The 22765-nt window shown below is 41.3% G+C and overlaps 1 protein-coding gene across 5 annotated transcripts in view; it reads right to left on the bottom strand.

Annotated features, from left to right (window-relative positions):
- Window positions 1-22765, bottom strand: part of mtmr4 (myotubularin related protein 4) — a 44377-nt gene that overhangs the window by 10918 nt on the left and 10694 nt on the right. For 2 of the 5 annotated variants that reach the window (XM_085288370.1, XM_085288371.1), the window contains exons 3-7: window positions 7068-7157; window positions 3135-3251; window positions 2114-2143; window positions 1477-1559; window positions 510-869 (exon numbers count right to left, since the gene is read on the bottom strand). In XM_085288370.1, coding sequence (XP_085144496.1) covers window positions 510-869; window positions 1477-1559; window positions 2114-2143; window positions 3135-3251; window positions 7068-7157 — 680 coding nt within the window. Of the gene's footprint in view, window positions 1-509; window positions 870-1476; window positions 1560-2113; window positions 2144-3134; window positions 3252-7067; window positions 7158-17770; window positions 17946-22765 lie in introns of those variants that run through there. The other 3 variants (XM_085288372.1, XM_085288369.1, XM_085288373.1) reach the window with 3 other exon arrangements.

Below are 22765 nucleotides of genomic sequence, written 5' to 3'. Positions count from 1 at the left end.
CACTCATACACCCATTCAGTCTATTGTTTCTACTTAGGTGACTGCCTTAATACAGTTTATCTTAGGCTGAACTACCCAACCTGGTAGCCTCAGCGCGCTGTTTGTTTCAATGACAGGGAAAATTGCAGCTTTAAAGACATCCTAGATTAGCCATTAGCTTGTCTTGTTTAAAGTGTACCTATTGGACATCCATTAATCAATTAAGACTTCTAGTCACAGTGGATGATGATGAAAACATCAAAGTCATATATCTAAAAGATGTGGAATTTGCTTCTAGGTGTTGCCTTTCACTTTGAGGTACCCTTTTCTTCCCTCCCATCCCTGGTGACACTCTCATTCTGAAAAACCTTGGATCTCATCAAAAAGTAACTAACTCTAAAATTCTGCCATTCACCGTCAACTATCCAATCATTACTCTTTATCATGACACCATTCTATACTACTAAAACTAGATGCAGTCATCAGGATATACCTGCTGTGCTTCTCATGGTTAAGCATCAGTGACATACTTGTAGTTGCAGTTGATATCAGACACTCTCCAGATGTTTTGAGTATCGAAGCCCATCCTCTTGACCTCCATTTCCATTCTCTGACGTACATGATCACCTACAAACACACATAGAACATGGTGCGAGGGTATAAATGAAAAATGCCCTCTCAAACATTTACTTGTTCTAAAACTGTGAACGAATGTGTGTGAACCTGGGCGACAAAGATGAAGGTGCTGATCTTCATCGTCAGCGCTGCCTCCTAGACACCACGCGTGATAGGCCAGGGCGAACAGGTCCTCCAGCCGTGATGGGTGTGCTATGGCCCGGTTCAGACGTTTGACCCACTCCTGGCACTGCTTGAACGTTGCAAAGTGGCATCTGTGGAGATTAGAAAGATTAGTGAGATCCAACAAACCCTTCATGCACTGGGGACTAGGAGAAAAACAAAACAAAACAAATCAGCTGTTCTGTGATTTTCCAGCCTTTAAACCAGAGTAGTAATGTGGTTGCTTAATAATGTGGAACCAAAATGCTGCTGGGCACATCTGCTACCGAGTATGCGACAGTTCCACTGGTTTTAAACTGTTCATGAACACAAAGATGAGAATTTACCAACACCCTTTATTACCTTTGAAACCTTAGTTTCAAAAAAGTATTACCTACATATTATTTTACATTTCCTATCTAAGGTGGGTGAATGACAGTGCGTCACAAGTTGTAGTCATTGATGATTTTAGTCACAAGTACAGTTCTGCAAAAACACATAATTTGACTTTTTCTCCATGTCAAGTCCTTTTACATTATTGCTTAATTTGATCTCAAGTAAGTCAAACTGAACTCCAAATTCGGTCAGTCTGTTGTTATGTGTACAATTTACAATTGGTAATGTGTACAGTTTCCTAAATGAACCCATAGTATTACTAATTCAAATGTGTATCAGAGTACTGTGCTGTAAGAGAGTGTAAGAGTGAGGGGCTCTTCTTACCTGACAACTTTAGAGTCTTTGCAAATGATGTGCAACTGGAACATATCTCTGCTCTCTACACTTTCTATCAGCCTGAGAGGCACCTGCAGAGGGAGACAGAGAGCACGTGCATTTAGCCTGATGGTCCACTGTGTGAGCAGACAGCACACTGGCAGAGAAATTACCACCCTCTGGTCTAGTACAGACTGTATCCAGGTTAGACACACTAAGTAAACCTTTAACCTGACTGCAGAGGAACAAAAGGCCACACTGGTGTTCCAACTTTGCCTCTAGAACTGTTATGATACCATGTGACAGCTACAAACCTGCCGTCCCTTATGCTTTTCAAGCAGGTAAGTGGTACTTTAGAGTACGATGTTAATGAACCCCCGACAAGGTTTAAAAAATCCCTTATGGACAAACCTTTGAGCATAAGGACTATGTATGCGCACTTTTTTACAAATAATGGCCAGTTTAATTCAAGAGAAAGAGTGCTGGCGACACAGTCATTTCACAAAATGATTAATCCATCTACCACTCTGCTGAATGTAAATTACAGTTTGGCCTCAGTGCATCCCAATCATGTAAAGTGAAGAGGAGCTTAATGACAGCTGTCTAGACTATGGCAGAGGGTGATGTTTTATCATATGGTACTCACAGATATGTCAATGTCCACACCTGGGTAGGTCTAAAACACAGTGACACCATGGAGCACAGACAAGGAGAGAAGGAGGGAGGGAAGAAATAAGACAGGAGGAAATGGAAAAAAACAAAACAACAAACTATTAAACCCAAAAAGGAGGCATTGGGAAATGAAGAGTTAAAAGGAAAGTAAACACCAAAGAGGCTGCGAGATGAAAAGACAACCGAGCACATCACGCTGTGCACTATTTGTAGCACATGGCCAAGTCAAATGGAAATCATGACGAGAAAGACAAACACAGGCGGGAGTAAAGGGCAAGAAAACAGCTTAAAAGTAAGAGGCTGTAAAGAGTTGTGAAGGGGAGGTGTGGGTGAAAGGTTGTTTGCTGGCATTCATACAGTTCATGTGTGCTTCTGGGGTCAAGGCAGGAGTCTGTCTAAGTAGGAAATCAGTTTGATAAGGACTGTTAGTCTGTGACATTTGAACTTTGTGTGGTAATCTCACTCTCCTCTGCTTAAAGTTAAGGTGAGGACGTGCCTCGGTGATTGGCCCTCGCCACCTCCTTCGTTTTTAAAACTGTCATCTTTTCCAGAAGCTGAATCCTTCTGGAAAAGATGACATGGATTTGGGAAGAAGGATTTTCATTGCCAGTGAATGCAAACAACCAGCCTATTTGTATTTGAGCAAGGCCTGACGTCAGCAGGAGCGAGCTGGTGGAGAGCACTGCCAGCCTGGATGTCACACTAAACCTTTGTGGTTTCAGGATTAGAGGGTCTAGTGCTCCTGTGATTTCACCTTGGTACAAACAACTACATGCCAAGTAAGCTAAAAGTGCTCAATGGGTACCCCATTGAAAGTTTATTTGCCTTGTTGCCACAGTTATTTCTTAATGAAAACTTATATGGGGGAAGGGAAAAAGTCTAATTGCATCCAAACTAAACATCCTTCCCTCTCCTCTGCTGGTGGCATAGGGCTCTGGCAGAAGTGACAGTTCTGTGATTCTTTGTTAGGTTTGTTGTCAGAGACATGCACTCACATTGATGACTGAGTCCTTGAACTTGATGTGAAGTCTGTAGTTAGAAATGGCAATGATGGCTTCATCAGCACGGCCAAGATATTCCACACCTTCCCCCTGAAGAACTGGGAACGGCACCTGCAAAGACCCAAAAACAATGGAACTGTTTAAGTCTCATGTGCATGAAACATTACACCAGCACGCATTTAACAGCTTTATTCAATCTACTGGAAGTCTAATCCTGACAGAACATATTATGTTAATGCTGCGTCCTCAGTTTTGGTGCAACTCATTCTAAATATTGATTGTGGGAATGTCATTTTTGGACAATGACAAATTAAATTTAACTTGGTCAAAAAAAGAAAAAAAGTAATCTCAGAGCAAAACAGCAAGATATGTGACATGATCTGTTAAGCTCCTTGTCATACTTTTAGAGGTACTTAAACTCAAATATCATATTGGCACGGCATTTCATTTTTATAAGCAATACCCAGCATAGCTGACAGCTTGTGATCATCCTGTCAGAGTAATATTGAAGATAAAAGAAAAAGAGGGACATGAGAAAAAGCGTGCATGTGTAGCTGTCCAATTAGGGCATATGAGTTTTACAGAAGAGCCTTTGTTAGCACAGAGGGGCTTGTTGGTAGGAGGGAGACTGTCTGCTCCGGTGTAGAGGGAGAGGGATCCCAAACTGTCCATTAACATTCCATGGCCATTTGATTAGTCGCAGCCAAGCCCTGGCTTCAGCCGCAACGAGACCCCTACATTAAGGTAATTGCTTCCCAACAGAGGTTAACAGAACATTTTTCATTTCATTCTGAGGCAGGGTATTATCTTAAAAGTCGACAGAGTGGAAGAGACACATGGTTGCACGTGCCAACTCCCAAAACATCTTTTCATTTATCTAAAACCGGAAGCTTTTAATCAGTTTCAGACCAGCTGCTCTTGTTGTTATTCTGTTTACTTTACTGCTTTTTCAATATAATTAAAAAAAGATGCACTGAAACAAAAGATCTTGAATAAATGGTGTTGACCGGGAGCACAAGTGTTAGATTATAAAATAACTTTGTGAAACACTCTCGGCTTTGTGATGAACTGGGGGACTGTGTTAGGCCCATTCCGTCTTGACTAAAACACACTTTTTTTCCTTAGTTGTCACTTGGATGCGATTGGCACGAGCACAGTTATTGTGCTATGGCTGCTTCAAACTAATGAAAAGTGCGACACCGGTCTTGTTGTTGAGTTGCTAAGTAGTGAGGAAAGTGTTGCTTAGAGACAACATTACCTCATTCTGTATTAGCATGCACTGCTGAGTCATGCTGAAGAGGACCCACTAGTGCATGTTAAAAAAAGACAACATGCAGCAGAGCAAATGCAAGGCTATAGCAGGCCCACTTGAAACAGCTAACACTGCTGAAAGAAGAGCTCCACAGCACAAAAAGCTAAATGTGACCGATATTCCCATCACTCCATCCAGTCCAACAGACTATTTACTCTCATGCCAAATTGCATAAAACTCTAAAATAAAGCAGGACTATTATGTAGAAATCCCATCGAGTGGTAAGAGGTCAAAAGATGTTGATGATGGCTGATCCATAAAAATGTTTGTTTGTTGTTTTTTTTTTTAAAAAAAAGCCCTGCTATTTATCACTGCACCTGCTGCTCATCAATAACTGAAAACTTCCACATGAATCGAGACAGGAAGCATGACGAGGGGGAAAAAAAAGTGTAGCTTAAACTGGGAAATGGAGCACATAGTACTCTGCGCTCAGACATCAGCAGAGCCAAATATAGGCAGCAGCAGCCCCCTCCTTCTCGGCACAATAGAGCGGGACTTTGAAATATCTTTGGGATTAAAATATTTCAGTTTTTCAACTGTCCTCCTGTCCTTGAAAGTGACAGGAGGACAAATGGCGCTGACACCTAGGTTAAGCTTAAAAACCATGTAGCTACTGACTGAGGAAAAGGACCGAGGATACTGTTTTACAATATATAAAAGGAAAACGCCACAAAAGCAAAGGAAAGGTATATGATTTCATTAAATACTGGCTCAGTGGCAGTAGAAATAAACAAATTCAGGTAGAGAGTGTACACATTTATCTGCTGTGGAAAAGACTTGAAGTGTGTTGCTAGAAGTGCCATAGTTAACATGCTGTACAGACTGCAAGCTGCATTAAACAAGCTGTGCTCCAAAAGTAGGTGCATGAGTCACTGGCAGCAAGCAAGTGCAGCATAAGATACTGTGTCACGTTTCCTCTACGAAGCCTTCAGCAGCATAAATATGACGAGAGAGAGGGGGAGGGAGGGTGAGTAGAAAGCCCCATTTAAAGAGGAAAAAAAAGAAAACACTGACTTGTGAGTCGTGACTTCCGGTTTAAGCAGCCTGCCTGTTAGGACATGCACGTGAGCAAATGTACGCGCAACTGAAAGCATGCTCCATGACTTGCACGCACGCAGGAGGGAAGGCAGTAGGGTAATAAATACAGTGGGGTGGGGAAATGCCTGCAATTTGTCCGCAGTAAGAGACATCAGCTGTCAGTGAAACCATCATGGGAGAGCCTACACATGCACAAAAAGTCACACAAAAGCACAGATACAATGTGTGACTCCATGTGTGAATGCAAGGGGAAGGGAAGCAAGCATAAGAGTGCAGAAACAGAAAGATTCTGCCATAAGAATTCAGCAGATTAAAAGACGCTCTCATAAACTTTGCTAGCAGACTACGATACAGCCATGCTTCCTTTGCACACTGCTCAGTTGGAAAAAATATACAAAATACCTTTGACACAGAGCCCTTTAAAGCATAGCACTTTAATAATAAAACATTTGAACAGGTTGATACTCCCTGCAGTTCAAGTGGCTTCAATTGAAAGCCACAAAAAAGAAACAACAGATAGTGACCCCAGGCCCCTCCTCCCTCCATTTTTCCTTTGTCCAGTGCTCCAGACACATGATGCTAAGCTCCATTAACCAGCAGACAGCCACAGAGCGCCAGCTTAACACCAGAGGGTCAAGCGCAAGTTAGCCATCACAGTTCTGCTACTTGTATCCTCACTTGGAACAGACTTTGAAATCCTTCTCACTTAAACTGACCTAAATGTTTCTGAACCTTTTTATCCTCTGCAGCGGCTTCTAATATATTTATGTAAAACATTTTTGGAACAGCTTGGGGTAGTCTATTCTGCAGTATGGCTCACATATACAAACCTCTCAAGTAAAATTTCTACTGTATTTAGAAGTTGATCTTCAACAGGCCAACTACATATATGTATTTAGCCTTTTTATGTTAATAATATGAACATTTACATTTATATTCATAAAATAAATGCTTTAAAGTAGGTCAAGCACAAGTGCTCCTTTACAACCAATGCACTTAAAGAAAGGCCTCAGCCACAATTCAGTCCTTTCATATGTACGTGCAAAACAACTTCCTGCTCTCCTTATTAAAGCTTTGCATAAAAATATCCCTTTTCTTTACATGCTGGCTTAATTCAGAACCAGTTTTAAAAAAAAGTTTACTGAAGAGAATTTGTTTTCTTATTAGAACTCTATGATACTTTATCTGTAGAGAGTGTGGGCAATTGCTGCATTCAAATGGAAATACTTGTTATTCTAATAGCTAATTAATTTCGTCAGTGTTTAGCACAGGAAAAAGTTGAGCTACATGACAGTGAAAAAAACAAAAGCATTCCTCTGGGTCCCCATCACCATCACTTCTTCCATGTTTGACCTCAAGCCTGTCGAGTTGAGACTTGTGCAGTAATATCTCGGAAATCATGAGATGACCAGGCGTCAAGGTGAGGGTGTTTCAGAGGAACATTGATTTTATTAGCCACCAAGATTTAACATCACAACCTAGAAGTGCCACACTTGTTCCTGGTTTTCTAATATTAAGTCATGTTGCTGGGCGTGAGAGCAGATGGGACCGTGCTGTAGAAGTGGTTGTCACCTCACCTGAAGGCTTTCATCCTCCTTCACCAGCTCCTTCTGGGGGAACAAATCCTTGGCCTTGATGTACTCCAGACTGGGAGGCCCCTCTTCACCCTGTCAGACACAAACACAATCCAGCGATAGAAAGATAAATACTTCTGTCGTGATTCATGTGAGACTACATATGAGAAACTGAAGCAACACACAAAGTCCATATAGTTTGTTGATAGCAATAATGAAGCATGTGAAGAGACATGAAACAATCAATACAACCAAACCCAGAGTTAATATTCTCACTGCTTTTATCAGGTCCTTTGGCTCTGGTAGTTCATTGGTTCATACATGCCAGGTAGAGTTTTGCAATCTCCTGCAGCCAGGTCAGACATCACATAGGAGATTAAAAATTTACTGCGAGGGCCCTAAAATTATACATTTGAAGAAGGAAAAGAAGTAGTACACAAGCTTGTGTTAGGTCAATCTGCCAAACCATTTAAAATGTTTATTACTTGCTTATGACTGACAGTTTTCCTGCCTGATGAATACTAATGCTGAAAAAGAAATGCAACTTTTGATGTTTGCAGTGTGTTTGCTTTGGCACTGCAGTGCAGGTGGTTACTGCAAGTGTAAAAGATACCCAGTGCTGCCTATCACAAACCAGTGCACTATGTGACTGGGTGTAGTGCAAACCAAGATACTGTGATTAACTTGAGGATTTTACCTTTTTAAAAAAAAGGTTTTTCATGAGTCATGCTTCACTATAGTTTAAAAAGTTCCTTGGGGCATAAAAAATTACATACAGATAATAAATGTAACTATTTTGATTGCAAATATGATAGCAAATATTTCTCAATTTCTTAGAAATTACAAACAAACAAAAAACAAAAAACAGCTGCAGTCTTTTCAAGTTCACTTCTCTTCTAATAGATGGTCGGCTAAAATTAGACTGCAACACTTTAAGGAGTGGCGGAGATGAGAACGAGAGGAACAATGATGGCAGTCGAGTCTGTCCTTGAAGCTTAGGGCCCTGTGTCCAACTCGGGCTGAGCAAATATGTTCATCAGGTCATACTTCAATCACTGGACTTAAAGAGGTGAAAAGCAATCACATGATGAAACTGAAGGACATGCCCTTGGCTTTTATTCTCTTTAATCCCTATTCTAAAAACACCAATGTTTTGCAAATAATTTATTATAATCTTTTTTTTTTTTTAAACTTCATAATTCAAAAGTAAGCACATTAAGCAAATTAACATCTTCCCCAATATACCATTCTATACTCTATAGTGTATATAGTATGGTACATTAGTGCGGTACATGTCCAACAATTTTCTAGCTTTGTGCTATAACACGAATAAGTTCCAATCCTTCTCGTTCAGGTGCTGTGTCATTTCTGCCACTTTACTGCTCTGCTGGATTTTCACTTTTCCATTTGAGTACGACCCTGTGTCATTTTGGTTTTATAATAAAATCAGAAATAGAGGCCTAACTGGGTGGTTTATTTCTGTGAATCATATCCACTGAGTCTTCTAGCATCCCACCAAGATAGCTATAGTATATTTAAAAAAACAAAAAAACAAAACAAATAAACCACACAACAGCAAAGTATCAGTTAGGTGAAATTATTCAATTTTAAAAAGCAAAATGAAAAAAGATCCCATGCATATTAACCCCCCCCCCCCCAAAAAAAAAATGGCATGAGGAGGCGTCGAGATCAATTACAGTATTGCGTTTGAAAATGTTGTTTAATTTTAAAATACGGATTCGAATACAAGACAGTAAGAACAAAGTGAAATTAACCTGAAAATGAAAAACCTTTAACACTGCATCCCAAGAGGAGGACATGCTGAAATTTCAGGAATTATATCAGAAACCAACTGATGTCTGACCACAGAGAACTCCTGCTGTGTTTACAGTGGTTACATCTGTAATCCGGAGGCTCAAACTGGTAATTAAACCACACGATAAGCATACCACCCATTGGGCTGGTAACAGATGGACATAGTGTCCCTACAGTGACAACCCCTCACCTACAAGTCACCAATCACCAACATTTTCCTAAAAGCATCACATCACAAGTAATAATGACAAATGAAAAGGCAGTATTTTTCAGCTTATGTGACATAGCTCCATCAGTAGGTAATAATTACAGTGAGCTAAAAACATACATCTGTGATAGCACAGGTGCTGTCATGGATGATGAAAACAGTTGGCACCCCAAGGTGGCTAAGCAGTGCAGGAGAGGATGGCTGGATGCAGCTCTAGATTTAGGTATTGCATGGACAAAACAGCACAGGTGTCAAATTCTTGGCAACCCTTGGAAGGGAGAATATCCAGCTACCAGGGCGTTCCCTCTCTCAAAAAGGGCCTTTTGAGGTAGGCACGGGGGTAGAAGTCTGACAATGGGAGAGAAAAGTGATAAATCCCAACTGAAAGTCATCTGTTACTTTATTATAGTATAATTTGCAATAAACAGTGGTGGTGATGATTGGCACAGAGGTGGGTGTCATGGTGAATGTGTCCATGTGAGGCATTTAAACCCCCTAATGAGTTGCTCCAGTGGTAAGTGCTATCTATTACTGCAGGCTCCGTTTCCTCCAAATGTTTACGTTCACGGTAATGCTGCGTTTCCATCTTCATATAAATGCACACTCAAAATGAGGGGAGAGTGGTGGTTTTGTAATGCAACGATCAAGTAAAGTGTGCTGTGTGTGAGGAAGAGGAAAAAACTCCTGTTCAGTGATTATCATCTATATTTAGACCAGATAAATATGCTTTAATGAGTGCGTTGTTGTTTGTTAACAAACAGAAATCTGATAGAAAATGGGTTGAAACTCCTTTTAGTTTTCATGTAAATTCTAGCAAAGCCACCATGATGACACTCATTTGTTGTTCTCAGTAGCTCTGAATCGGTATCACAACTTGAATGTTAGCATGAATGTCTTGATGCATTCTCAATCATCCAGGAAAGTAAATCTCCAAATAGTTGATTCTGTTCATCTGGACGTAGCGTTTTGTGGGAGAAACGTTTCGTCACTCATCCGAGTGACTTCTTCAGTCTCAGCTGACTGCAGGTTTCCCCAATCTTATAAACAGTAGAGCAGGGCGATATGGCCAAAAATATTTATCACGATATATATTTGAAAATTTGCGATAACGATATAACCGACGATATAATTTATGCGAGACAAAATACAACTCCACAACATTACTAGCGCAAAAAGACAACCTTCCATTTATTTTCACTTAAACAAGAAGCTGGTTTTTATGTACATTAAAGCTTTATAAAAATGTAACAGTGCAAATGCAAATTCCTTGCTGAAAGTTTAACCAAAAGGCATTTCCAGTAGAAATGGGCTGACATATCCTGAGCATAACCATGTATAATATCCACTGAAGTTAAAAAGAGGTGCAGTACGCATTTTTCGGACCATAAGGTGCACGGGATTATAAGGCACATTAAGCGAAACAAAGCAGTCAGATAAATCAAACTTTATTAGACTCATTCTTCTTGCTTCCTCCACTTCTGTACCATTGATTCATTAATGTTGAATTCTCTGGCAGCTGCTCTATTCCCATGTTGTTGCAGTATATTAATGACTAACCTCGTATTGTGGATGGATTATCTCAGTTGTTCTCCTGACTGAAGTTTGGTCCGTTTACAGCATCCTGCCATGCGATTGCATTTGTCTCTAACCATGAAGAACCTTCACGTTAACTTTTATAAGTGGAAAAGTGTTAGTGTTCGTCCTCCAGCTTCACTGTTTATGTTATGCTAACATAGCTGTGTCGCTAGCGATCACGTAGCACATCATTATATACCAGCTAGCCCAACTTCAGTAACCCTACAAACGTCACTGCTGTTTAGTTTCCTGTCTTCATTTATGTTGGAAGTGATAGCAGAGCTGTACGTTTGATTTTTTTCAGAAATCTCTCAGTCAGAACATGCAATATCATGCTTAGGTAACTAGCGAAACTAGCGAGCTAACTTCCGCTAGCTTCCTGCTAACTTCTAACTCCGTTAAATGTAATAACTTTTGTTTTCATGGATGCCTGGAAGTTAAACTTTATAGTTACATCTGGTAAAGCAGCAATGCTGATCGTTTTATTAAAGATGAAAGAATTTAGACAGTTTTTAACTCTAAGTGATGCTGCAGTGTTGTTTGACCTGAAAAAGACGGAGTTTAGGACCCAGATTACTCCCAGATTTAAGAGCATCTTAGTCCGACAAATACGACAATAACAACGGCCGCTTGCATGTTCTGCAAAAAAATGTGCTTTGTCGTGTATCTGACGGACAAACACCAAACCAGTTGCACCATTTTTACAAACCAATTCTGGTTCATCTGTTTCACTCAACAATCGGCCATGTGCGTATGAAAACAAAGGCACTGCGCATGCGCGTTTTACTCCCATTCTATCGCGATATTTCATTTTCCTATCGTTGCCTAACATTATACCGGTATTACCGTGAACGGTATAATATGGCCCAGCCCTAATAAACAGTACATTTGCATAATGACTGAAACCAGCCCACTGAAGGAACAATGGGCTGGGAGGTCAGTTTCTTAATCTTAATTATGCAAATTCTCATGACCATTGATCAACAACCACTGACCAAAACCCACTGATCAATGACCATGAGTACCATTCACAGAGAGGTGGGGAATGGCTGCAATCACAGCAGTGTAAGATGGCGAAAGATGTACCCTTAGGCCCCCTCCTCGATTCAGAGATGGTCTTTCCCTTTTCACGTAAATGGCCTCCTTGACTCCGCGCTCAAACCAGCGTTCCTCCCTGTCCAAGATGTGTACATCCTCATCCTTGAAAGAGTGTCCACTGGCCTGTAGGTGTGAATAGACTGCAGAGTCCTGGCCTGACGAGGTAGCTCTTCTGTGTTGTGCCATCCGCTTCGCCAGAGGTTGTTTGGTTTCCCCGATGTATAAATTCTGGCAATCCTCCTGGCACTTAACAGCGTACACTATGTTACTCTGTTTGTGTCGGGGGACCCGATCCTTGGGGTGGACCAGTTTTTGGCGCAGCGTGTTTTGGGGTTTAAAAGCCACAGAGACCCAGTGTTTAGAAAAAATGCGTCTCAACTGCTCCGATACTCCTGACACATATGGGATCACTACAGGTTTTCGCTTGGGCAGCAGTTGTCCTTCCCTCTTGGATCGGCTGGAGCTTTCTTTAAGCGTCTTTCCAGCTTTGACAAAAGTCCAGCTGGGATAACCACATTTACTCAGGGCCTTCTTGATGTGCCGTTCTTCTGCCTCCCTGGCCGCTGTGTCAGTGGGGATGGTGTTTGCTCTGTGTTGTAGCGTCCTAATGACACCCAGTTTGTGCTCCAGTGGATGATGAGAGTCAAACCTTAAATACTGATCCGTATGTGTAGGTTTAAGGTGCTGATTAAGGAACTGACCTCCCAGCCCATTGTTCCTTCAGTGGGCTGGTTTCAGTCATTATGCAAATGTACTGTTTATAAGATTGGGGAAACCTGCAGTCAGCTGAGACTGAAGAAGTCACTTGGATGAGTGACGAAACGTTTCTCCCACAAAACGCTACGTCCAGATGAACAGAATCAACTTTTTGGAGAGTTAGCATAAATGTTTTCACTCCAGTTGACTGCATGTAATTAAGATTATATAGTATCACACGAATGGCGTTTTCCACCAAATCAAATGTTAAAATCCTCAGTTTAAAAACACCAACTTGTGGTGCCTCTCTAAGAAGAAACACATTCTGGAGGGGTCCTATCACAGGCTGATCGACCACCACATCAAATTACTTCAGCCACTAGTATTATAGTCCCTCTGAGAAATTCAATTACAATCAATTACTCTAAAGTTAACCAAAACCAACCTCCAAATCAGTTTTTCCTGTAAAAATGTGTCAATTTACATCATAATATCTTACAAAAAAAAAAAAAAGCAAACACACTTGGACCACAGCCACACACTTTCATCTCCCATCAACAATCCATCTAATCTGGTTTGGTTTCCAAATACCCCAGGCAGCATTACCTGGTAGACTCTTGGCCACATTTATACTTTTCTCTTGCAGAGCTCTGACACAGCATTTCTCTGATTCCCACAAGTACACGATGTACTTTGTGTTGCCCTAGAAGCACAAGACACTACCCGATGAGCTAAAATCTATTGCTGTTATATTAACAGCAATAGATTTTAAAAAAATACCACAGGAACAGACTCATTGAACTACATGGAAACATGGATATATGCACATTTCAGCTTCATAGATTCTTTGCACAAAGATGATGCTTAAAGACCTAGCTTTAAAAACCGTCATTACATTTGGACACTTTTTTGGAGGGAGTTTATTTTGTCCATATTGTGATTTTTGTTTCCACAAGCAGACAATCAGCTTACAGAAGATTAAAGGAAAACAGGGATGCTCTCACTTCTAAACAGCTCTCAAAGATGGAGCACAGCTTGTCCTGTGCCCGACACGTTTTTGCTTCGTCACTGCTGCGAGCCTGCGCACCCTCCCCCACCTTTGTCCAACCAGCTCAAAAAGCTGGAGCTGACAGGCATGCGCGCATACGCCTCCGTGCATTTACCAAATATAAATGTCAGAGTTGATAGCACATGAAACATCAAGATAACAATAATAACCAAAACAGTATCAGCTATGATATCAGCTACTGTAGCAGCCAACGAGACAGCCGTGGCAAGGCAGATTAGCAGCGTGCATGTGGAGGGAATAATGCACAGTTGCTTTTTCCAAGTTTTACTTCTCTGGGGAAAGCATGTGTGAAAATGGTCCTGCATGTATGCAAATGGAAACAGGACAGAATAGGTAGACAAAGTGAAAGAGACATTGGCACAGTGTTCATGAATAAATGTCTGGTTTCCATGGATACGACAGCCTCTTTTTAGAGGCCCTTTCACCCAAAAGCTTTTTCTAACAATTTGCTGTCCTTACTCACCAGATTATTTACTTAATCTGACTGGTGCTTTGTCCCAGAGTTTTTCAGATTAGAGAAGCACTACAGGATGCCGAGGTGACCTACTGAATATGTGGACAACACGCACTTACATCTCTGCTTTTAACTGTTCGGTCATTTGCCGTGTTGGACATGATAAATATATTAAACGATGATTCTAAATAAAAAAGCGAGGGGAAAAAGGACGAAAATGACTGCAGGCAGAGGGTGCATAGACAGGGCAGAATGAAAAACATTTTATATAAACATTAAAAATAACCAGGCCAAAGATATTTTTCTGAGTAGAGCTAGGGAGCAGATTCTAAGTAAAAAAGTCCAGATCAAAGATGACAGACTATGACAAATCTCTCTAAATACATTTCTTTCTCCTTGTCCTGTTGCCGCCTACATTAATGTTCAATCGATCACTGTGTTCTAAACAATCAATCCCATTTTTGTGTTATAACTGGGCAGTACTCCAAGTACTGAAAAAAATAAACTGGGCAGGGTTTTCTTTACGTGAATAGAATTCATCCAAAATGCACAAAGTTGGAGTAACACTTTGTAGCAAAGTAAGAACAAATCGATCAAGCGAACAGCGAGTTAAAGCAAAAGCATGAACCGATGGCCCTGACAGTCTAGGCGTCTGATGGCTCTGATGTCTTGCGAGGGACATGTTGGTGTTCTGGTTTAGACACACTTACAGGACAAGTCACTGCTAATCTATAAAAAGTCCTCCTGTGTGGACCATTAACATATTAAGTGATTTGTTTGTTGCACTTTACTTTGTGGTATTTGCCCTACTTATCAACCAGTGGTATCTGTCACTCAAACTGGTAGACAAGTCGACTGACTGCCTTCAAGTTGAAAATTTAACTTTCACATTTAACTGTCACTTTGCCTGTTGCCTCTTGAAGATGGTGCAGTTGATCGACATTCCACAGTCTCTTGTCACTATCTGTATGGACGCCCCTTAAACATTTCTATCCTCTTCCAGGAAGACAATGCCCATATCCACAGGACATGAGGCATCACTGAATGGTTTGACTTTCAAAACACCAAATGAGGAAAAGGGTTATGGTGGCAAAAGCCCTTACTGAGACACCTTTGTGTTAGTTTTCCCTTTAACTCTTTACCCCTTGAAAGTCTTCCAGGAGTAACCCTTGAAGGTCTGTTTTGAACTGAGTGGTTTCTGCCATATTTCAGGCCTGTCTTTAAAACAGAATGACTGGGTGTCATTCTGTTTTATTTCTGGCATCAGAAATGAGTTGTTTTCCGCCTATGCAGCTACCCTAGGAAACGCCTGGAAAATATTCTAATGATCATCAAACCACGTCTTTATTCATACATACTGGAGTGTCAAAACTCATTATTTAGGGTACAGAGGTGGTTGTCTATATTGGTGAAACACGAAGCAATATAATAAACTGGCTGGCATTATCCCAAAAAAGGTTTGCATAAACGTTCACATAGGTTAGTACAGACTTTGGTTTGGTATGGCTATACTGAGACAACAAATACAAATTAAGTACCTTTCCTTTCAATAACTTGCTACACACTTTGCTTTTTTTCCCCAGTCCCTCATCTCTGTTGTGTTGTCTTCCTCGGGGGTCATAACACAAAGTCTGTTTACCGTTTATTTCCACCTTGGCATTAGGCAGAGAGTTAGCATTCAGCCTGATACAGCCTAAAGGCACATCCCCCAATAAGCTTTTGGCTATACTTACACTGCTGATTTATTTAACTAGTGGGAATAATAGAATCTGAGTCATGGAAAAATCTTATCCAATTCAATTATATATGTTTATAGTTCCATTTACTGCAGACAACATTGCACATTAGAATAGTAACTGAAGATGCCCCCGCAACTGTGGGATCACAACAATGGTGGCCATGATGAAAATGATGGAGCCTCCTTCCACAGGAGAAGACTGCTCTGATCCACTTAAGCAACAAAGGATGGGGATACTAAATTATACAGACACTGACGCAGGAGAAGTGCCGACTCAGCTGCGTCACAGACATATTGGAGAGAGATCATAAATTGCGGAACGCCTGGCTACATCTGTTCACAGAGAAAGGAGAGGGAGAAGGAGCAGCTGCACTCATCCTACCTGACAGCTTTTCAAACAAAGCTTTCTTTAAGAAAAACTGTGACAATATAATTTTCGCCAGTATTATTAAAATCTTTTTTGGAATCTGTATTGTATAAAGAAACAGAGGAATAGCTTGATAAATCTCTAGGTGAAATATATGTGATAATCCTGAAAGGATCTCAGCATGCCAGTCCTCTACTGTGGCTGAACCATCTGAAACACTATGGATCACTATGAAATACTAGTACAGACTTGGCATGTGTCCCAGAGGCTAGAAATGTCTCATTTTCATATTTCATAGTTCCCAAAACTTTCAAAAGGTTCACATTTGTAGTTTTTGAAGAAAAATATTTTGTTCAACTTGTCATTTCCATGAAAGTTTTTGAAATACATCTTTCCCTCTAGATGTGTTATATACCTGCAAAACTACTGATGCTTTCTTGGTGCTAAGTAACATTTTTTTATATTATATTATAAAACGTGGAAGGGCTAAAATTTCACTGATTCTTTTATCGACCACATACTCAAAGCGTGATAGCTGAAAGAATGCTAGCTTTATAATTTGCGAGTAATTAAGTTTCACCGAGTGGTGAAAATAAACACGTTCACCTATGAATTCACAAGATTAATGATTATTTTCACCACCTGTATTTCCTTTGCTGTTTTCTTTTAAATATCCTTTAAAAAAGTTTCATCACCTGTTCCTCTGATAATGTCTCTGGCCAAAGCAGCTGGCTCTTGATCTGCCAATTTTGTATGGGAAGAAAGTAAAATCCAAACACCCCCTTTTATGTGAGCATGAAACAGAAAGTCTGAGTTAACAAAGAAAGTTGATAACTACTGTCCTCATACTAGTGACAAAATAGCTAACACAAAGAAAGTCTGGCTATGGAAAGTCTGCTGGCTTCAAAGGTAAGTGTCATTTTTTAAACAATGTATATCTCAAATTACTGGCATTTGTGTATGAAGATGTTGTTTTTTTTTTTTAATTTACTAGGTATCTTACCAGACATTGTTTATATCAGCCTCAAAAAATGAACTTTAGGTGGCTACTAACATGGGACTCTTGGCAGGAAAGTGTGATTTGATTTAATGCGTAGTTGAAAAGCTGACCTCCTGAAGGTTAGTAGTTAATGGCCACATTGTACTGCCTGTGCTCATTACCTGCTAACCTTGAGGGGGTCAGAGGTCAACATCCTTGGTTGTCAACCTTTTCTTTACCATCTCAAGGCATAAACAAAAACAAACACCTGTTCTACATGCCTCTTCCTCATAGCCCATGTACATCCTAACTCAGAAGCAGGACCTTCACTGCAGTGAACACTTTGGTGCTCCGGGACTGCAACAGTGAATGCATGAAAACATCTTACCCATCCTAGTCCCGGCAGCTCCCCACCCCCCTCTCCTCCCCGTCAGTCAACATACCAGTAGCTCAAAGCTGTCCATCCGACAGAGGTGAATGATGACAGCAACAGAAGCACCTTTTCATCGCCTCGTACTCTAGAACATTCTGAGATAATTCAATTATTTATATCAAGTTACTGCTGTTACTTAATAACTGCAGCGCTCGTGTGTCGAGCAGCACCCCCACCCTCCACTACCTGGAAAGGAGGCAGAAACACACAGGCGGATGAGATAGAGAGAGGAGGGCCCTAAAACACACCCATCGGAAACAAATGAAACACTTACAAAGCAGTTGAGCATGGAGCAGGACACCCTTACTGCGAGGCTCATGTCGAGGAAAGGCAGGACTGTGCCTGAATGACACGCAGCCTACGGAGGAGCAGCACGACCAGAGCACGAGGAGCCGGCATAACCATTCTTCTCCTGAGCCTCTCCACCCTTCGTTTGCTTCGACCCCGTCTGCCTGCCACCCCGCTTCCCACCCCCCCGCAGCTTTTGCAGGTTTGCCCCTTATCTCGAGGTTTTGTGGGACAACACAGCAGCCCTGGCTCTAAGTCAGGATCCCACCCCACCCCACCCCCCCACCACTCCCAGAAAGGGGTGCACGCTCGTGTCTGAAGACAGCCCCTGTTGCACTGCTGGCAAAAAGGATGATAGTCCATAAAAAAAATTGGAAAAACTGTACAGAGAGGCGCAGCAGTCCAGTGGATCAGCTGAGTTACAAGTGAGACAAAAGCAGAAGAGTGGAAATGACTGCAGATGTGCCCAGCGATGTGGATGAGGGGAAACTGTGAGAAGAGAAAACAGGAGAGAAAGGAAGACGGAGGGAACTGCCTGATGCTAAGCTCCACCCTCTGCATGCGCATCTACCTCCCTCCCTCCCTCTCTCACATTCGCATGCTTGCATTTCTCCCCATCTCCTTCTCATCTCTTCCTCCTCCCCCCACCTCCTCCTTGTTCACCCTTCACCGACATCCCTTCAGAAATATGCTTCTCCCTCAGCAACAAGGTGGTAAAGCCTCGAGTGCATCGCTGACCACCAGAAGATGCTCCGATTGCCACTGACTGCAGTACGCTGTGGCTCAAACACACACAGTTTACTGATAGCTGTATGCGCAAAAAATGCCCCCAAAAAAGGAATGCACAACCTGAAGCCAACAGAGAGACAGAACGCATCCCACTGTTGGGACAGTATCCCACCACAAAACGGTCACACTAGCAGCTACTGATGTAGCGCAGAAGGCAAATACGTGGCAGAGAACAGAGGGAGGGAGGGCAACAAGAAGAGACGGTGGATGCAGAGATTGCTGGTGACACAGCATTTTACAGACATTCTTCCCCACTTCCGAGTGTCATTGTCACATTATCCTGAAACAATTTTAGATACTATAAATCCTGCACGTCACTGTATCATATCAAGGAAGGACACTGATTGCACATATACTTCTAGGCGAGACATAGCTCTTCCTCCCTCTTACCCCAACCTCCTTCCTGTTAAGAGTCGTGACAGCCACTCACCTACAGCTGTATGACCCCACATTACGTAACGCAGTACATGCAGCATAAGCTAAACACAGCACTATTAAATAGGATTAATTTCACCAGCAAAAGGTGTTGCCTCATTTTAACAGGATGAATTTCCACATGCGGGTAAATGTTTATTGCCCTTAAGTGCAATTTGTGTAAAGAAACCATCAACACAAGTGTATTAAGTGAACTGCTTCAGCTGACAGTGTACAGCTGGTGCAGAGACATAAGTCTTATTCACTGGCTTTACAAAGGAAGTTAAATCAATGCTGAAACCGTGGATCATGGGGTCCACACATTTACATATGCCTGGATATTGGATGGATATAACTGAAACTAGGAAGCCGGTTGTAATGCAGTGTGCTAGTAGCTACAATATGATCAGGAAGTCTGTATTTTAACAGGGAGGTATCCCTAATATTGTTACATTTGCACCCATGCAGTTCTAACCCATTTATAAACACAGAAGGCCATTTTCACAGGCAGCTTCATAAAACTATAGATGCAATCCTGTATACACTGTGTGTACATATATAGAATATGTACTTTAAATTTGTTTACTTTCTGCCTTGAGAACATAATTTTGATAACAGTGGATTGCGTCCTAATATCAGTGAGAGAATGCAGCCTGAAATGCATCTGCAGCAAATACATGTGAAGCCCAGTAATTGGTGTTAATGTCCTTGGCTCTGGGTCATTGCATGGTCAACATTTCTCGTGCTTAAGCACCACTTAATGTTAGATTTTGATTATCTCTCTACCAAGAGAACAACATAGTTCTAGGCTTTTGAAAGCAGAGAGTAAAGTATGCTGTCTGCAACGGTTAGTGGCGAGAACTTGAACCTCAGAGGCAGAAGTAGGGCTTACAACTGCCATGCTGACACCTGCTAAGTTTTGAATTGTTCTAAGCGTTACCATTTGGAATCCTTTTATCCAAATGTGAACACTGAGGAGAAGCTTCTCCTAAGGATGCTTGCGTCTCCTTCCAGCAGACAGAACTCAGCTGTTTATGAGGCATGAATACATATTTCAGGAATATAATGACTGACATGGACTTAAGCTGATGAACATTCAGGATTCATTCAGGATTCAGAAGACTTTATTTATCCCCAAGGGGCAATTAAGAGACTGACCTTCCCGATCGTGCATACAATACACAAACATCACATTGGGGAGACAGGTCAGGCTAGGTAACTGGCCGGTCAGCCGCACGAGCAGCGGCCTGGAACCTAACAACAATGGAAAATGCACAACATGAGGAAAGTCGAGGAGAAAAGAAGAACTCCCCCCAGACTGCGTTCCAACAGGGAGTGAGTGTAGGTCTGTGTCAGTGTACATGCGTATATGTGCGTGTTCCGTGTTCAACCGAGAGAAAGTGTCCCTTCACCCGGTTAAGCAAAAGTCAACAATCTTCGGTAGACGCGGGTGACCTTGAATGAGGAGGGAGAGAGTCATAACAAACAGTCTTATTATCTAGGGAGAATTTTTATTCCCATCAGCTTTTGCCTTGAGCATCCAGGGGGGTGACATGAGATGAAGATGGTAGTTGTTTTGGTTAGTGCGAACAAACTGCTTCCAATTTGGTCTAATGTCCGTCACTGGTCACCAGGTCTCTCAATTCCCGTTGTTCTTCTTCAAGATGTTATCCATATTGCGTTAAAAAAAAAACAAAAAAAAAACAACAGTCTGAGCACTCACAGCCCTGCCCATCGTCTATCATGTCGGGCAGCCTTGTGGGATTTTGAACAGCTGTAGCCACTTCTTATTCTTTGATAAGCCAGGTCTGAGCCAGCTCCAATCAGCCAGAACTCTGTTACCGTAGTTCAGAATTGGTAGATGTCGTTCAAAGTCCTCCATCGAGAGTGTTGCCAGACGCACGACGCAACCGACCATCGAGTATCTGGCAGCAAATGTCTCCGTAGGACAATCGGGCTCTCCCAAGCCCAGGAGGGTGTCAATTCCGTTAAGGGACCAGTTGATCAAATCCATAATTCTTCTTTATGTTTCTAGAGAACAAGTCTGGGAGACTCTCTTAGGGTTAGAGAATAAGTGAGACTATACAAAAGACATGAGAAGCCAAGCAGGAAAGATAAGGGAGAAGGAGAAAGTGCGACCGCTTCCGTCAAGAGCCAAGGGGAAGAGGTCCAACATGATATTGGAATTAATGCCTAAGGTGATTTCACAGACTTTGACAATGTAGAAACAAGACATTCCCACTTGGATTTCAATCATATTTCCCCCTGCACATCAAACAGTTTGGCTTCTTCTGCAAGTCTTTTATAGGAAGAAGATCTCAATGTCCACGACACTGTTTATGCAACAATAGACAAGCTGCCCAAGGTTACATATTAAATCGATCAATGCAGTAGATTATTCTAGGTTATTCTGTTCTATATAGGTCTATAAGATTTATCTAATGTAATGTATACAGTCTGTAGAGACCATGAGAAAGGAAGCAGAGAAGAAGGGATGCAATCTACTTGTGTGCAGAATGGTTTCCATTTCATCACGTTAATGGGAGCATGCATCTGCTGCTATAAGATCCACCTCCATAAATTAAACAAAACCTTACCGAGAACTATTTGCATGTCATGGTTTGAAACTGTGGCCCATTACATTTATTTTCCACCAGTGGAATGAAGAAGTGAAATACAACATTACAGCTAAGCCCAAACAGGTGCACCTCTCACTGTAGCTTTATCACACATTCATGGCTTTGGAGAAGAAGGTGGTACACTCTAGGAGCTACACCAAGTTTTCTGATGTCTGCTTAGCAACTCAGTCTAAAGCGATTTCTTTCCTTTGGCAAAATCCCAATAATTAAGACTTCTCAAGTCTAGGGATGGGTATTGATAAGATTTTCACGATTCCGATTCAGTTTTCGATTCTGTTTAACAATTCGATTCTTTATCGATTCTCTTATCGATTCTTTTTTCTTTTTTTTTTTAAAAAAGGAGAACACTTGACACTTGAACAAGATAGAAATTTAGGAGTAACATGGCCTTACAAACCCAACAGTGAGATCCACAGGCTACGGCTCTTCAATGGGGTGTCACAGGTTCCCCGGGAAAAAAAAAAAATGTAAATGTAAAATAATAAAATAAATATTCTTCTGTAGCAATAACAAAGTATAACATAAATTATTCTGTAGCAATTACACAAGAATATCCAGTAATGTCCCTGCCTACAAGCCGCTTAGGTACCATCTTTCTTGCCAGGTAAATGACGCTCCGTAACGTGGTGACGTCATTCGGGCGACTGGAGTCGATAGGGGAATCGTTTGCAAAAATGGCAAACAATTCCAAAGAATTGAAACAGCGGGAACCGGTTCTCAACAAGAACCCGGTTTCGATACCCATCCCTACTCAAGTCCCAAATAAGTTTGATACCTCATTACCCCTGAGAGAGTGTAGGGGGCTTTTCCTTTATGAGCTTAGCTGAACTTTAAAGATCTCCAGCTACTCTGACTCATCATTAAATCTTATATTAGAACTGTAGCATGTACATCTTTGAAAATGTATTTATTTAAAACCTGGTTATTTTTTGACTGGCAATATCTAAATGAAAAAAAAAAAAGCATATACAACCAAGAGTTTTGAATCATCAGTTCACTGAGCAGGTTGTGAAGCTCTTTTTAGTTCATTTATGGCCATTAAAAAAATAAATGTATTTAGGATCACTACTGACAAATGTATCATTAACTGGTCCAGAGTCCAAATACTGAGCTATAAATTCTCTCCCTCTGCTTGTCCA

The sequence above is a fragment of the Mchenga conophoros genome, linkage group LG10, assembly GCF_057382185.1.
Source record: "Mchenga conophoros isolate Kocher_MC1m ecotype Shallow Benthic linkage group LG10, M_conophoros_male_GT1.1, whole genome shotgun sequence".
NCBI lineage: Eukaryota > Metazoa > Chordata > Actinopteri > Cichliformes > Cichlidae > Mchenga > Mchenga conophoros.
This window is presented reverse-complemented; position numbering and strand designations above follow the sequence as displayed.